Genomic DNA, 18,012 nt, shown 5'->3' with positions numbered 1-18,012 from the left:
AACAAATAAATGGACATGTAGTAGTTATATTCACTACTCTAGATATCCTTAATAGACAGTCTTCCTTTACCTTTAGCACTGGAAATGCACCCTTTATTGGTATTGAATGAATTATCTCCACATGTAGACCTGAATCCAGTGTGTATGTGTTGTCTTGTTTCTGCAGACTGTTATTGTAACCCTTTTGGTTCAGTCCATGATCGCTGTAATGACAAAGGATTTTGTGAGTGTAAGGAGGGAACATCAGGGCCTAAATGTGATAAATGTCTGCCGGGATATATCTGGCACAGCTTGGGCTGTCAACGTAAGTAACTCTGAGAGTCGCCCCTCTCCTGCAGCTCCGCTGCCTCTCGTCTGTGTGCTGTCATGTGCCGCTTCTTGGGAGCAGAGAACGAGCGAATGCTCTGGGCCGTACCAATGCCATAATGCCTGAACCTTGGGAGACTCCAGCTGAGGGCGCTGACAGTGCCGTCCCGTTCATCCAATACACTTGCAGTGTCCTCTCTCTCTCTCCCACTAACAGCCAGAGGAGCTCCCACTGGCATAGGGAAATACACGTGTCTTGGCAACTGTGAAGTGAGTTTGGTATACTAAACATCAGCATATTAACTCCAAATTCAGAATTCTTACTAAAAGAAAGAAGGTGATTTCTCTGCATGTTCACTTTTTTCTGTCCTAAACTTCAGCTTCTTGACTAAGTTAATGATACTTCCATACCTTTAAACTATCCCTGGACAATAACTGCAAAACACTGGCTTGGTACCTGTAATAATTAGTGAAAACTAGATGAAAGCTACTGGTTGAAAAAAAATGGAAGTATACTTAACATCCTTTAAAATAAGAGCCAAAATTTTCTTTAAATGGTACTAGAACACATGTTTTTTCAATGCTTAGTTATAAATTTAGCTTCTCTTCTGGTTAACGGGTCTTGTAAACAAGTGAGTAGAAATATCACTACTGTATATACAGGATTAGACTTTTATTGCACATTTTGTTTGTAGTAAATTCTTAAGATTTATTCTTCATAACCATTTTGATCATCTACTTCCAGAAACTCTGGAGAGTCCTCTCACATTTTTCTTTCACCTTCTTTCACTGCCTCTCTGCATTCTTAAACTTATACGCATTAAAGACAGATTTCTAGAAGAGCTTGCTTTTGATTCTTAAGACTGAGAAACACAAGGAAGTGGAATTACTGACACCAATCATCCAAATATTATAAAATTGGTCAATAGCCATGCAAATGCTCTAAATACTCAAAAACAAATTCAAATCTTATATAAGTTTAAGACCAAAAAAAAGAAAGTGATAAAGCTAGAGATTACCACTGCCTCTCAAAGTGATGAGTACCTCTGAATCAGAAAAGCTGGACTTGTGACAACTCAACAAATTATATCTGGAAAGAAAACTAATAAATAAAAAATTTCAGGAAATACTGTGATAATTAACCAAATAGCATTAAAGATAGGATATGAAAAGAAGTTTGCGTGGGCAACACTGTTCAGTGCTACCTGAGAAAACTGGACTTCCTCAGCTTCTACCAGCAAGCTCCTGTTTGTATTTGGGAGGTCATTTAAACCATACTTTTCACATGGGGTTGTTAACCGTATTCTCATTTTCCAGCTGCTTCTACTTGAGTTATGATTAAAAAAATTATTGGGCAGGAAGCAGGTGAAGTAGTGTTTCAAAGTTCTCTGTTATTAATTCTTCAGCAGATCAGATCCCAGTTACCTCCCAAACAATGCACTCAGAAATCATAGGGTCTCCCTCTGCCTTGCACCCTGTATGCAGAAGAAGGTTGTCACCACCCTGTACCTTATCCTAGGTACTGGCAAAATAACCATTAGAATTTGTGGAGCATTGGAAATACTGCAGTGACAGGAAATACAAGGGGGAAAAAAATGAAAACAGAAATCAGTATGGTTCTCTGCATAGAATTTGAATAAAGTTAACACTGTGTCCACACAGTGGGTTTAAAAAAGATAATAAGTAGCTGAGATACTGAACAAGTCTGGAAGGCTGTGGAACAAATTTTGCAGTAATATAATAATATATTTATACTAGCTTGACAAAGAAATTGTTTATTAATTTCAGTATTTCCTATCTTTTCAGGTTTGGAGATTATAACACAAATAATGTTCTTTTAATGAGGGTTTTTTTGAGCCCAGCATATAATTAGCTTGATTTTAGCTGAATCAAGAGTATCTGTAAAAGCTTTGGACAGTTTCTGGAAATGCAAGCTAGTGCCTTTATATTTGCTGACAAAACTAATTGAGTTTCCCTCAGTATGTTGCAATTTTCTGAACAAATCTCAGTCTGATTGTGTAAATGTCAGATATTCGCCAAGTTTGACCAAATTATCTGATCAATTTCAGAAGAAAAACAACTAGATGTGGTTGTCAGTTTTATGGAAGATACATCAAATTGTCACGTTTTACCAACCACACACTGATTTAAATCTCTTTTCAAGTCTTATCATGGAAGAACAGAATTCCAATTAATTTAATTTTGAAGTGTGTCTGTTTTAGCTTTGTTATTTTCCCATTGAATTCTAAACAAATGACCGGGCAAGCAAGCAGACCCCAATATACAGGAAAAATAAGAACTCATTCTGTTGCCTTGGCAAAGCTCAAAAAGATTATTTGTCTGGACACATAGCATGTGGTTTTGATCTGCTTTTCCCTAAGCCTGTGCTGTACAGAAACATAGATATGCAAAGATGGATACACACACACAGACCAGTATGTGCTTACTTTTTGTTAGACATAGGCTATTGGCATTATTAAGAAAATCTGTTCTTATGGAACTTTGTTGCTAAAAACCTTTGACCTAGGGCAACCAGAAACTTCACCTGTAAATAAACAATTTAAATCTATACCATAGGTAGTTTAATTACATGTATGTTTTTTTAAGTAAATTAAGTGTCATAATTTTATATATTAGTAAACCCGTTAGGGAAAAAACAGCACAAAAGCCGAGTTGTGTTTTCTAAGGCCTGCAATATATCATTTGATAAATTGCAGTTTGGAGTCTATTTTGTACCACACAAAGTAGAAGTCACAGAAGCTATTATCCTCAGAACTATTCATTTAGGTACCTCACTCTTAGTGATTTAATCTAAACCCTCTGAGGATCCGGGCAGAGCGCTCCTCGCTTGGCGTCTCTGCGCACACCGAGGTCAGATGCAATTTTAGACTTTGCCTCGCAGATAAAAAGCGCTGTGATAGCAGTTGTTATCTTCTTGCATTCAGGGTTTGTGCTGCAGAGACACAGCGGTCAGCAGGGTCTGGTTGGTACAGGAGGGTTTGCTGCCCTCAGAAGAAGAGGCACAATAGATGTGGCTGTGCCTGGCGCTGCTTCTGAGCCCTCCCCAGAACCCCTGAGGCTGCGGGCGTTGGGCGTGCGGGGAATGTGCTGGGACTCAGCGGGGCCTCCTGCCACAGACCCACAATGGATTTCTCACCAGCAAGATCAAAGCACAGGGAATGAATTGAGAACAGAACAGTTTGGTCCTGAAACCCTTTTAGAACTCCTGGAACATGAGAAATTACATAGCATAGCATATATTTGATTTTTCTATTTTATAGAAACTGAACTATTTCCTTTAAAAATGAACATTAAAACAGAACTAAAAGCTCCAAGCCTGGCAAGAAATTTAACCTGCAACTACAGCTGATTTGGGCCAGTTTTAAATTGAACATAGTGCTTTCTGAAAAAGGAACCTGTATCAAAAGATAGAAACATTTACACACAGAAAGCCAAAATATTAAGCAGGAGCATTCACTTGATTTTCTACGGGTACTGCTCATAGTCTTGCATCTTCTGTATTTCTTGGCCATGAAATTTCAAGTAACTAATGTCCATTTTATACATACAGCAGCATTTTAAAGTAACACTTTTTAATTTCACTCACAGAAGCATGGATTCCAAAACCAGCTGCATATTTATCCAATCAGGTAAAGAAAAAGTGACTCTTTTGCCAATATCAGCTTGGCAGCATAGCTCGAATTTTCATTAGGCATTTTCCTCACGGGGGAAAAGGTGAGGGAAGGTTCAATGACTAATATTATTCTCTATCTCCCTTCAGTCAAAGACCAAGTAAACACATTGAACCCACAGCACTACAACGGCCTAGGGAGAGTAAGAGTTACCGATGGTAGCTTGCACCCCATAGTGAATCATGTTTTAAATCATCTTGGTTCAGTGGTGCTAATCTTAAACAATTAGCAAATGAGTTCTCAGCTAGATGCCTTATATCAAGGTCTGAACAATCTATCTCATTTTACCCTTTTTTGTTTATTTAAATAGAAGCAGGCAAAGGATTGCACTCTTATCTTCAGTGCTCAAACTGCACTTAGTGCTTGTATCTGTCTTCCAGACTAACCTTGTGTTACTCTGCAGCCTGTCAGATAATTCATAAACTGTCACAGTGTGCATTAACTTATTATATGATTATTTAAATATGAACTTTTTTGGGGTGGATTTTATCATGTGTTACGAATGTTAGAAGCTGAGGCACTTGATCAAAATCACCATGCAGATTGAATTGCCAAAGAAAATCAAACTTGAAATTGTGAACTTGGAACTCATACTAACATTTTGTTTTGGAAGATTTGGTTTACCGTTCAGCAAGAAAAGAGGAAAAGACATATTAGATAGTTCTAATTCTTTAAAAATCTTTCTTCAAAAACATACACCCTGCACTCCTTTCTAGACAGATTAAATACATATAAATGCAATTGTCTCCCCAGTGAATGTTATGATCTTTTACACATTTGTACGCAGACGTATCCAATACGTACACGCTGAACTTGTGCCTAGGGGACAATACAAAAAAAAAAGAAATAGAAATTCAGAACCAGGATGACCTGCTTTCCAGTTCACCATTGCAACTGCCTATTTGGGGAGCCATAGAAGATCCACCTATATATTTTAATATCTTTTTACCAGTAGCATTTTTAATGCTTTTAGCTGGTCAGGATAAAATGGGACTCACCTCTGCACAGGCACTGTATATACTTCCAGTTCTGGTGTCTTTTGGTGCCAAGGCTGGTACTAGTAAGCACTCTGCCATACTTGGAGCTGAAGGGAAGCAAAATATAAAAAGAATTTATTGAAAAGGATGAAGTTCTGTTGGGGCTGAGCATTGTTGTCCTCAGGGAACAATCATCTGCCCCTGGTCTTTATATACAAAATACTGATTTCAAAATACCTATCTTGCATGGTTGTCATGCAGACTAAAGAAATTGTGTGTGTGTACCAGGGTTTGGATTCAAGAGGAACAGACTCTCTTTCAAATGGCTCCAAATTCAAATCCAGAATAATTCTCTTTACATTAATCCAGAACCCCACTGCTCCAACTCAAGGCAAAGTAGGGCTTACAGATGTAAGACAAGCAAGGCAAGAATACAAAATCAGTGTTATCACACCTGATCCTCAGATGATGCAAAACACTGGTTCTGCTCTCCCTCGGGAAGCACACTGGTGACTTATATAGGTGTAATGCCATCCAGATATCCTGGGTCTTTTAAACCTGAGAAACAACAATGTCAATGTGCTTATTAATGCATTCCTTCCAAAATACACAACCCAGAGAATAACCATACAGACACTGGGATACACAGAAAGTCGTTCACCAAAGTATGAATATCATGGAATGTTATTTTTTAGTGAGATGCTAGTTTTGAAGGAGAAAAGGAAGGTTGATCTCTCTCTCTGGGGAAAGGATATTTTATTCAGAGTAAACATGTCAGAACACAAACACTGTATATTAACAGAAATGATTAAGTGAGGCACCTCTCCTCTATGAAGAGCACAGAGGAGATGAAAACACAAGATGCTCTCTCAATAGGTATACAGATCTGCATAATTCCTGAAGCATGTCTAGGTTGGGGACCATGCCTTAATCTTTTAGCACTGCTGCCTATGAAGTGTGTGGGATATTGTGGAAATGGAAGAACCTGCAGAAGCAATAGACTAGAGGGGTATACTGGTGAGAGCTCATTATCTCAGTGTCTCTGTGCTGGAAGGCCTGTATGAACAGGATGGGGTTGTAAATTAGGTAATACCTGTGTGTGGAGAAGCCAAAGAAAATAACAGGCAAATAAAATCAAGCAGAGAGCAGGCTCAAAAGAGGGGACTAGTTAGCATAGTTACCATGTTACTGAGAGGCACCAGGCTCCTAACAGACTGCAGCTCTTCAGGAGATTTACTCTGATCGCCGGGTGATCAGGACTTGCTTTCTCCAAAGCAAAAGGAAATGGTTCAGTAGCAACATTTATACACCTGACCTTTAACAGAACAATTTTTCCCCAGCAAGGTGAGGGATTGGATTGGAGCAAAGAGGTTGTTCTCCTCTTGATCTTGCCCACGTGTCAGGTTCAAAGCTGCTATTTCATGGCTGTCCAAACTGCTCTAATTGCAAGTGCTGCAATCCCTCTTCTCCCAATTCCCCACTATTTAGTCCCGCACCCCTAGCAATCGCTCAGTCACTTGTTTGACCTTTCACTGAATGATTTCAGATCTAACTCAGCAGGACACTAACCAAAAAAGAATAGTTTTCTGCTGTGTTAGTGCTGTGATATGAATCATCCACTGGTTGAACAAGCAGGAGCACCCTGGGAGAGCATAACCCACTCAGCTGGGGAGGGATGGAAGCCTGGCAGCCAGTCATGCTGGGCTGGGCTGCCATGCAACTGTGGCACATCTGCGGGAGGAATATTCTCCTCTCCCTGTCACTAGATCATTCTATGCCCTAGGAGCTTGCCAGTATTTTTACCTGAAAAAGCCACATAATTTCAAATGAATGAGCAGGTGGATAATTAGGAAAAGGTCTTTAAAAGGTTTCCCTTAAAAAAAAAAAAACAAACCAACATTCTGTACTCTCCTAAAAATAGTTTAAAAATTCCACTAACCTATAGAAAAAACAACAATTCTCTAATATTCTCTTGTGCTGAAGCAGAATCATAACTTTTTACAGACAACAAAACTAGGATTCTGCATGCAGAGCCAAAATGGACAGTGGTGATGGATGTGAGCCGAGTGCATTTCCAAAACAGCCCAATTCAAAAAGAGTGAATACAATTTGTAGGGTCTTTGGTATTTTTAGTGCTATATCAAGGGAGAGTTCTGAACAACTAAATATCAGGAAATTCATGAAAACTTAGGCAAGTAACATTATTTGTTTTCTTCAGTCAGATGATTTTAAAATGGTTAATATTTGATAACACAACGATAAATATTTTAATAGAGTATATTGCAGTCAGTTAGGAATAGATCAAAAAGATACAAAGCAAGCTCCACCAGATAAACTTTTATTAGGTTCATGAAATAGAACATAAAGTTTGATAGCAATTACTATTTAATCTATTCACATTTGGAAACGTATTGAAGAGGAAACTTACAACTCAGTTGTTATGAATTATTAAATGTTCATTTGAACAGTGATGAGCAGGACTTCTTTTCCTCTGAAAAATCTGTCACACTTTCCTTTTAAGCCTGCTCAGTGGCCATAACTTGTATGTAATTTGCCTGCTCACTGCCTTTTTATGAGGACAGAATAAAAAGATCAATAGCAGCACAGACACACCCAGACGGGACATTTTTATGAAGGGGCCTTAAAAGGACTATTTAGGAGTAAGTAAAGTAATCTCCATCCTACTTAACAGCAGATAAAAACTACTGACCTGAGGCAAATAAAGATAGCCAAGGCTTCCTATCTTGGCACTGATGCAACTGATAACATTGCTGACACCAGCACATGCTGATTATCAAGGCTTCAGGAGTTACTGTTTTAACTTCCTTTACACGCATGCAAATACAACAGTATGGAAACCAAAATTTAGTTTAGAAGGAGCTGATGGGTTTTAAATTGCAAGGTGCTGACAGCCTCCACTAACAGAAGTTAAGCTCCCCCAGTGGTATCAAAAGTAAAAAAATGCCTTTTAACATTACACATGAATAAATGGATGCCATGGAAGTAGGTATACTATGATTTTGTCCACCTGTAAATTTAAATTTTAAAAGACAAGCTTGCACTTTTGATGAATTTCAGAGTTATTTTAGGTACAGGAGCACACCTGATGTTAAGGTGTGTTTCTGCTTTGAATTTAAACATGCTGAATCACTGTGATCCTAAAGTAATCAGATGTCAGATTTATGCTTCTGCATAGCTGACTATTGTAGTATCTGTTGCTAATGAATTCAAGGCTTTTTTTATTAATACTCTTTTTTTATACTACTACTATTTGACGTACTTGTTCAAAATATTTTGGATGTCTTGGTTAACTGACATTATGTGTTATGAGTAATCTGTAGAGGTGGGGTTAAAAAATTTCAGATTGAAGGTTTTAAGGAAATTTAGTCAAACTAAGGGAGTTATTATTTAGCATCAGTAAGTTGAGTACTTCAGCAAAGAATTTCTGAATGTAATCAAGACCTTTCAAGATATGAGCTCTTAACTAAAACACTTAATGGAAGTGCCTTTTTACATTTCCCAATTCCCATCTCACCCTATTTTCTGACTATTTTCCCTGGCTTATTTTAAAGCTGGTCTTCAAAACCTTTCACTCCTGCTAGTCATGTGTTTATCTTCATGCTTGCATGCTTGTAGACAATATAACATCTCACAGTACCAACTAAAGCTGTTCTGAATTGGACCAGTGCCCTCTATGTGACAGTGGTGGGCTGTATGAGCTTCATACAGCAGAGGCATCCAACCTCTGGAAGGTGCACCTTACAGATTTTCTTAGCCAAAGAACTCATCTGTCTCTTCATATTTAATTGGTCTCAGTGAGTCTTTCATCCACTAATTTGCCTAATAACTTCTTGAGACATTCACACTTTTGCTATCCAAATTTTCTGGGCACAAGTTCACAATTACCCAAAGGGTAATAATAATAACAATAGTAATAGTAATAATAATAATATTAATAATGTTGTCTTTGTTTAACTGGTTGGCTGGGAATTTCATTTGATCCTTCCTCTTGAGAGGAAGAATAAATGAATAAACATTTCCAATTCACCTTTTCCATAAGATCTGTGATTTTACAGATGTACATTTTATTTTCCTTCAATCTATCTTCCGTTTCTTATGCTGAAGAAACAATCTATTTAATCTCTCCTTTTACATGGCCTGCTTATATCTGTGACAGCTTTTCATTCTACCTTTTATGGTAGTACTATATATCTTTTCAATATCAGGACTTCATGCAGTGTTCAAGAGATGGGCACATCATGAAGCTATATAGGGACATTGAGGTGTTTCCCTTTCACTCTTTTTCCTGTCTTAAAAAATTCAGTAATCTATTTGCCTTTCTGACCGGTAAAGAGCGTTCAGTCAACATTTTCAATAAAATACCCTGAACTACTCTTAATGGTAAAGCCAAGTATCTGTAGGAGTACATTACTCTTGAACACTTAATTTCTGTCACCCAGCATCTTAGAAATTCTTCTTCCAAAGGTCTTTATAGCCACAATACCTTTGTAGTCTGAGCAAATTTATTACACTATGCTTCACTCACTCTTCTAGCAGAATTCTATGTGTGTAAGTCCTCATAAGACTGATCAGTAGTTCCTGACATTTATTCTTAGCCTGTTTCTTATTACTCAAGGTATGATTATTCTATAAAGAAAAAAAGGAAAAGGAAAAAAAAATCTTTGCTGAGGGATCTTGGAAAATAGTTTCTGGAGAGTAAGATACATTATCAACCTGATCTTTTGCATCCGTATGCTTACCTGATTGCTTAAAAACTCTTTTCCTAAGTTTGTACATTATTTCTCTCTTTCATACTCAGCATATTCACTAATCTAACTGCTAATTCTGTTCTTCATTATAATTTCCATTAACTTGCTTGCTGCAGAAGTTTTACTTGCCAGTCTCTAGTTCCTCTCCATCTCCTTGAAAACCTTTATAAAAATCACACGTGCCACAGGTCCTTCTTATAGTTAATCAAGTCCATCCTGACAATTACAAAAATCAAATTAGAAAAATCACAAGTAGCAGTCAAAATTTTGTTTCTTCATTTTTTAAAAGTTCTTGGATCAATTATATTTGCTTCTGGTGATCTGATGCAACAGACTACTTCAATTTTTAAATAATGGGTTGTATTAATAATGGTGTTGTATAAGCACCTCCAGAACGTGCCCCCACCACCCTAGGCAGGAGTTTGGTAACCTTCCTAAGCTCTTCCATAGTTAATAGATCTTTCCCTTCTCTACCTTACAAAGCATTTGTTTGCCCTAAAGCCTTTCTAGAAAGGTCTGGCTTCTCCTATGTTCAGAAAAAGAAATTAATGGCTAATCTTTATGACTTTACTAAATTGCTCAATCATTTATTTCTGGCCTTGGTACTTTAACCTGTTCTTACAGCTCAGCTGTAACTCTTTTTTCCTTCATTTCATCAGAATTGCAACATTTTTCTTTACCCTTTGTAAATGTATTTTCTTACAAAGTTTTTTTACTCTGCTGCTAACAATGTAATTTTTATAAGAATCCTTTTAAATTGTCCCTTTTTTTTTGATAGTCACTTTACTCTGCATCTCAAATACAACCAGCTCACCAAATCATCTGCAAGCATTCTGCCCCTTTAGCTTTTTCTTTCATATCTCTCTAATAAGTATCTACATGATCATCTTCTCCCAGATCCATATACCTGAGACATGGACCAGCCCTTCCAGCTATTTCAAATTCCTCTTCAGGTTAAGCATGCAAGGAAAGATTTTGACAAGGAACATGGGTATGATAAAATCAGGAACAAAAGCTTCATCTCATAAATGTCAGTCCAGGTTTTGTCAGGTCGTTGACTACTACCTTTTATAGCACAAATTCACTACGAAAGTGAATAGAGCTTTACAGGATCCCATCAGTATAAATTTAGAGGGGACTCATAGCCCATACAAAAGTACCAAAATATTCAGTAAAATATTAATGGCATTGCTCTTTTGATTTCTCCCAACCCTGCACAATTTTGAGATACGGTTTTGTTGATTATGATCTGTTCTTCTCTCACACTGAACTACAGTCAATGGCAAAATCATTAAAAGAGACTTTCAGCAGAAGCCAAGTCAAGCCCCTTATAATTATCTTGGCTTCTAAAGAGAATAATTAAATTGTTAATAAAATTGTTACCTATAATCACCAGGTGAGAAGAGAAAGATGTGATAGTGCTGAAAGTTCAAAGTTGTCTACAGAAAAGGGGGAAGAGTTTGATTGGAGTTTAGTTGTTGGTAATTCATTTATATATATATATATATAAAAATATAGAAGTATAGAAGACTACTTTTATCTGAAATCAACTTGAAATAATTATATTAAAGGGACTGTATTCATTAACATCACTGATTTCAGTGGGCAGCTGAGGTTAAGTATGATTAAAGTGTTATACCCAAAACTATGTTGTATTTTTATAACTGCATATTGGACAGGGCAGTTCCTTATATGCATTTTTTTTTCTTGCCAATGACTTGTCTATTTGTTCAGAAGGACATGGAGAGCCACGTAGTAACGATTGCACTGATGCCATTGGCTGAATCTAGAGCCAGTATTTTGATTTGCACTTATCTGTAGATCAATTTACCCACTTTATTCACTTCCTAGAGACTGAGTGGAATAGCTTTCCAAATCTTTCACACTTCTTAGACATTTATGAAACCCTGTTTATTTTCCAGATTCACAAAATCTCTCTGTGGATAATGCAAAATATTGCTCCATCTTGAGGAACCAGTATCCAACACTAACCCCTGTTCTTACTCAATTTCCTGCTTAAATTTGAAATCTTTTCCAATAGACCCAAGGATCTATTCTTGCCCTTCAAAACTTCTAGGTTATAAGGAGTTCAGCCATAATCTGTTTGGAGGAGGAATTTTCCCTTTAATAGATACTTATGTGAGCTTTAAGAAATAGCACCAAGCAGCTCTAGATCAGGGGCTCACAGGGGCTAAAATAAAGAGCTACCAGGTTTGTTCCCCACATACACTACCCAGTCCCCAAACACACTGACAAGTGCAGGAGGAACAAACTCCAGTGTCCTCAGTACAGAAATAGCAGTCCATGGGAGACAGTTCAGCAGGGTGTTCTGTTAATGAGATGCTGCCCCACTGAGCTCTGAATGGCACACATACTTTAGATGGGAATCCAACTTCCTTTTTAAGCCAAAAGATCCTTGAAATAGGACTCTTACTTTGAAGAATTTAGAATTTCATTTCCAAGGAGAGTAAAGAGAGTTTCATCACATGGAGCTGTTCCTTTGAAGAGCTGAAGCTGCATTTTGATCATGAGACAGTAAGCAGTGACGAGCATCCAAGGAGGACAAGTTACTCTCACAAAATTCAAAAACCTGACTTACTTCCTACTGACTGCAAGAACAGGAGAATCCCACAATGAGATTTAAACTGGGGCTGTTAGTGCAAGGAAATTCATATTGAGGGCAAGCATAGCATCCTTAAATCAGCTCCATTATGTTAACTTTATGCAGCAAAGCATAGCTCTGCAAGGAGGCTTCAGCTCTCAGAAAGAGCCTCATATTCCACATACCTTAGAGACAGATTACAACAGCGTATTGCAACACAAATATCTCAGAAGTTGAGCTGGATGCTTTGAAATGCTTCCAATTACATTTGCACACGTGCCCTTTGGTACACAACTGGGGAGAAACATGAAAGGCAGCATGTACACTGTATAACTTCTGCAAAGGTATGAAAATTTGGGTCAAGATTTACACCATCTGTCAAAATAAAGCCATACACTGCAATAATTTTTCTGCAATGACCTGAGAGATTTGCTAGTTCATGCTAAACCATTACTGATTTAAAACAAAGTGAAAAGATGCTTAGAGAAGTGTACTCCAGTTACATCTTTTATTCAGTGGCAACATGACAACTTAGTGATGATGCTGCAGCCCACACTGCACTGCACCATTAGAAGACCCTGAGTGTTTTGCAAATACAAAACATTGAGCCAGCTAAGATGTGTTGAGCACCTCCCTCACCTACTCCCACCCACCCTGGCTTTAGCCCAAAGCCCTCTGTTCCAGTTCTAACTACTTCCCTTTAGCACTCCTCCTGCTGTTTTAGCTAAACAGCTACTCATTCCATAGCTTTCTGGCAGTCTTCAGAAAACCAGCATCCCACTCAGCTCTGCCATGTTACCACTTCAGAAATGCTGTCTCACAGCAGAAAACCTTTGCCTTTCACACTCCTGTCATACCCTCACTTCACTCTGGGCCTGTGTTTGAAACCTGAGCAGGCACTGTGCTGGCTGGCCATGCTTGCCAGCCCTGCTTGCCTTGTGGCTGCATGGGGAAGGAGAAAGCTCCACTGCTGTTTACCCTCACTGTTTGTCCCTCACAAGGTTCCAGGCCTACAAAAATTCATCCTACCTGGAATGACAGCCTTTCCTTGTCCTCTGCTAGCGCATGCAGCCATCAGCACAGGCACGTTGCAAACACCCTCCTGCCATAGGAGGCAATGTCAAGGAATACAGAGTTCTCAAGGAGCTGGGATCTGATCAGTCAGATTTCCATTGCCATCACTGCCAAGGCTGCTGGAAGAGCAGGACAAACATGTGATAGGAGTTGTGGGACTTCATATTATGTAACGTAGAGGGCTGCCTGGGGCAGACGACAGGACTGGACCCAATGAGGTAAATTTGTCAGGAAATACAGGTTAATCCTGCCAGTTCTGTTGTGCAGAAATTTGTTTCCTTTTTCACTGAGAGTTCTAAAAGAAATATAGTCAGACATTATGTTCTAAAAGAATATACTGTTGTATAAAGTATAAATGTATAAAGATAAAAGTACATTTTCATAAAAACTGAGAGTTTTTCATGCGACCCTTCCTTTCCCAAACCAGAGGTTTGTGACATTGCTGTACACACAGCCTCTCAGGAGCAGGAGAAAATGACAAAGGTCTTGGTTTCTCAGTCTTAAGTGCAGGTGGAAGGCTTTTTAAGTAACACAACTACTTCTTTCTATCATTAAATTTAAGGCTATTGATATATCTTTAGAAATATCTAACACACTATCCAGAGTCATTTATTTGATCTAGATTAATGGAGATATCCTTGGTATTTTTCAATTCTGGCATGACTTGACAAACTAAAATTTGGAGAAAATAATTTCAATCAAAATAAAGAAAGTAATTGGAAGTGAAATCACATTTGGCAGTTATCTATTCTTCAAGGATACCAGGTTATTTCAGTCTTCATTAATAATTAAATTTTAACACCTTTGTGCATCACAATTGATAAACAGAAATATAAGTACATTAATCAGCATGTCAAAAGTAATGCTAGAACCATATACAGCGCATGGGGAAACAGCTCTTACTCATAACAATATTTTAACTCTAGTGTTTTTAATATCCTGAATTATCTTAACGCTTTATCATAGTAAGCAATATCAGCATCCATGGTTAGAGACATTATCTTTAGTTCATAGGCTCGTAGAATGAACTTTTCAGACATTGTCCCAAACAAACCATGCTATGTACTCTCTTTCTAAGACAGGTCTATTGTTATTCAGATCCTTTTCTACATTGTAGCAAAACTTTAGAGTTGATTAAATAAGATTAATGTAATTCTGTTACTATTGCAACAACTTAGTAGTAGTAGCCTGCATATTAATAGTGTGAACACTCTGTAGGTTGCCTGTGTGCCTGCTTCAGCTCTATTGGTTGGTGTGTGATAATGAACGTCGTTTGGACATTTCTGTTTAATTGTGTGATAAGTCAGTTCTTTAAATGTTTTCAGGTAAAACACTGGCAAAGACCATGACACTGGTTACACCTGGGTAAAACACTGCAGAAAACCTGGTGTGCCTGAAGAAGATTGTGTTGGAAAGCGAGCAACCATTATCTGGGGTTTCCCATCTAGTGGTTGCCCTGTCATGAAGATTAATGCACTATGATAACCTGAAGCAAGTCTGTGTGTAGCAATAAATATTGTTGATGAAAACTAGCATGAAGCAACTAATAACTTTAATTATTTGGTACATTAATTTATTAGTTCTTATTTTTGCAGAGTGCTACATGCCAGCTGTTTGAATCATCTTATTGGTATTCTGATGAAAAGAGTGGAAAAGTAAAGCATTGCACCAATTAAAATCCCACTCACAAGAGAGCATGTTATCATCTGGTATATCTCAGGCAGGAATTATGATACAAGAATCTGCCTGTTGAATTAATTTTTCAATTTTACTGTCATACAAAAATAGACAATAACAGGCAATATTTTTATAGGTCAGATGAAGCAGAGTGGATAAAAAATTTGCAAATCTTTACTGTGCTCCTTCTGTATGAATATGAAGCAGCTGAAGTTCTGATTGGTGAGATTAGGAGGAGATATGATACATGACATTGGTATTTCTAATTGTCAGAGTATTTAATCATCTTATGCAATCACATATGACAATTGGACAAGATTGCATAGTCTTTTTTTAAACTTCATAGTTTAGAAACCTTTTTAAAGCTGACTGTCAGCAAACTCCCCTGGAAACAATATTCAGCTCTGCTCTTGCATTTATCTAATCAGCAGTGCAATCTAGTAAACAGAGCAGGAATTCACAGGACCTGCATCATTCCCTCCTTTTGTTTGCACAGGCAACTCATTTGACTTTCCTTGGCATCAACTTCTCCATTGTTCACTAGCAATAACAAGTTTTTCTCTGAAGAACTTTGAGACCTATAGGACAGTGTTTTTATCCCCATTCTAGAGCTGGCTCAGCAAAAGCACTCTGCAGCATTTCATCCACACTCAAAACAATAAATCAATGTAGATTCAGAAAGAAGATCTCCTGATTCCCAGCATTGTTACTTTAACATCCCTCACTTCATAGGTGTTGTAGGAATTATGTAAATGTTTTACCTTTACCTTTGCATTGTAACTAATGTTCACATAAATTCTGAATGCTCATCTCCTGAGAGCTGCTACACCATTACCTTTTCGCACACTGGTGTTTTGGTCTCCTGCAGTAGAACATTATCCTGATAACTTAAACCTTTCTTTTGAAAAATACACACAGAAGGAATACATAACGACATGTAAATATAAACTCAGCTTTACCTTCCCTTGTGGTCACTGTAAAAGAGCTGGTAAGTCACACTTCCATTTAGTGACATACCTGTCACAATTAAAGATTGCTGGTGTTTCCATTACAAATGCTGGTTTATGTAGTTCAGAAGTTGATCATAACATATATTTCCAGTAATTTTTTACCAGTTGTTCAAAAGATCCCATTGGACCCAATTGCTTAAAGCACTTGGCTTTAAGCCAAAGTAGTGAGAAGAAAGTTTGCAACATTCAAATTATTTTACATCACAAATAACTTTAGAACAGCAGTGACTATTAATAGAAGCCATCAACAACACATTCTGTCACACTCTTTTTCCTCTTCCCTAAAAAATTTAGGAAGATACTTATTAGAATAATTCTAAGCCCCTAAATCATTGCGAAGTATTTTCAGTTGTGATTATCTGTCTGGTTGTGCTACCAAATAAAGTATTAAGAGTTTGGGACTATTTCATGGATTTTGAAAGTCTTCAATTAGTGTTCATTTGGAAGAATAGCTGAACAAGAAACTTTTTTCTCTGTAAACAAAGACAAATTCTTTGCATACTTTTGTGTCTGTAACATTATTCCAAATCAAACACCTTAGCAGCCAAGGATGCAGGAACATTTAACCTTTTATATACTTCATAATCATGTATTTGAATTGCTGACCTTTGCATGATCCTGCTTTGGTTTGCTTTCCAGGCTTTCTCCTGTGTTTTTGTGCTCTGTAAAAGCAATACTTGTTGCAGGTCTGTTTCACAGATCCTGGGAACTTACAAGAAAATCCTGTTGCTGTGCATGAAGCAGAAAATGCTGCTGTGCAGGCAAGGCCACACCGACGGCTCTTTGGATAGGACTGAACTGGCCGTAGATGTCTAAGGAGCAGTGGCAGCTGGGCGTTCCTCAAAGTGCCACTGAGCCGGGAGCAGGACAGAAGGGGTGAGGGACAGCAGGACAGGGAGTTTCCCAGCACACAATCCCCCAGGCCAGGGGATCAGAGCAGCTCTGGTGGCAACCACAGGGTCAGGCACAGCCTGCAGTGCACAGCTGGAGCAGGGGAGCTGTGCCTCACATGGGGAAGCTGCAAGAGGCAGAGACTGCCAGCACAGCAGGGCCCAGGAGCCCCTGCCAGGCCTCCCACCAGTGCTCCCCAGTTAAATCTCCCAGAGCTCCTGGACATACCTGCCAGCTCCATGTACATGTCTCAAATGCTTTCTGGCATGGCCAATGGCAGTAGCTGCTTGTATTTAGGGAACCAAATCTCGTCCTCCAACCATTCACAGGGCCTTTTGAGGACTTCATCTTTTGCATCTGAGGACTTTTTGTGCTTAGCCAGTTTTTATTGATAGTGGTTACATCTAAACCCTGACCTTGCTGTTGGCAATATTAAAAAAAACCCAAACAACTCTGTAGTTGCAACTGCTTCTTTTCCTAGTTAAGGAAAGAGAAGACAGATCATGTAAGAATGTTCATTTTTCTCCAGGCAGATAGAAATAATGGCTCTGCAGCTTACAGCTTTGTAAGTGGAATATGAATGATAGGGGCATGTAGTCCCTGTTGAGCAACTAAAGCTGTGATGTGGCTTATTGCTCTCCTGAGATTACCCTAAAGTATGATCAGGGTCATACCAATTCAGTGGTGCTCCTCCATAAGCAAAGCAATAAAAAGAATAGGGAAATTTTTCTTCCCCACACTTTGGGAATCATCCTCTTTTGCAGAAGTATAAAACTGGAACCATCAAAATCAGAAAACTGAAAGGTTAAATCATTCATTTCCCAAAACCAAGGATGATTGAAAGGTATTAGTTCAACTATAATTTTTAGATGACTAAATTTGCATTTGTTTTCATCCATTTTAATACACCATCATGTGTCGTTTCTACCAAAGCTACTATGGCTATCATGTCAGAGTATCAATTCCAAAACTCAGCTCTCCCTCATGTCCTTTTGACAGGTTAGATGTATTTCT

General features: G+C 38.1%; 1 protein-coding gene and 1 long non-coding RNA gene across 5 annotated transcripts in view; one reads left to right on the top strand and one right to left on the bottom strand.

The window, feature by feature from the left end:
• The window catches only part of LOC121665590, a 35,480-nt gene that overhangs the window by 3,047 nt on the left and 14,421 nt on the right, over positions 1 to 18,012 (bottom strand). Inside the window, exons 2-5 of one of the 3 annotated variants that reach the window (XR_006016413.1) lie at positions 13,376 to 13,539; positions 5,430 to 5,533; positions 4,997 to 5,082; positions 71 to 203 (exon numbers count right to left, since the gene is read on the bottom strand). This is a non-coding gene — a long non-coding RNA (uncharacterized LOC121665590). Of the gene's footprint in view, positions 1 to 70; positions 204 to 4,996; positions 5,083 to 5,429; positions 5,534 to 6,156; positions 6,374 to 13,375; positions 13,540 to 18,012 lie in introns of those variants that run through there. The other 2 variants (XR_006016415.1, XR_006016414.1) reach the window with 2 other exon arrangements.
• The window catches only part of NTNG1 (netrin G1), a 149,570-nt gene that overhangs the window by 124,865 nt on the left and 6,693 nt on the right, over positions 1 to 18,012 (top strand). Inside the window, exon 9 of one of the 2 annotated variants that reach the window (XM_042029994.1) lies at positions 167 to 304. The exons of the other annotated variant lie outside the window; for it this stretch is intronic. Coding sequence (XP_041885928.1) covers positions 167 to 304 — 138 coding nt within the window. The remainder of the gene's footprint in view (positions 1 to 166; positions 305 to 18,012) is intronic. 2 annotated transcript variants of the gene reach the window in all.

Source organism: Corvus kubaryi, unplaced genomic scaffold (assembly GCF_017639235.1).
Source record: "Corvus kubaryi isolate FWS band 111438036 unplaced genomic scaffold, C.kubaryi_AGA036_p1.0 37334, whole genome shotgun sequence".
NCBI lineage: Eukaryota > Metazoa > Chordata > Aves > Passeriformes > Corvidae > Corvus > Corvus kubaryi.
This window is presented reverse-complemented; position numbering and strand designations above follow the sequence as displayed.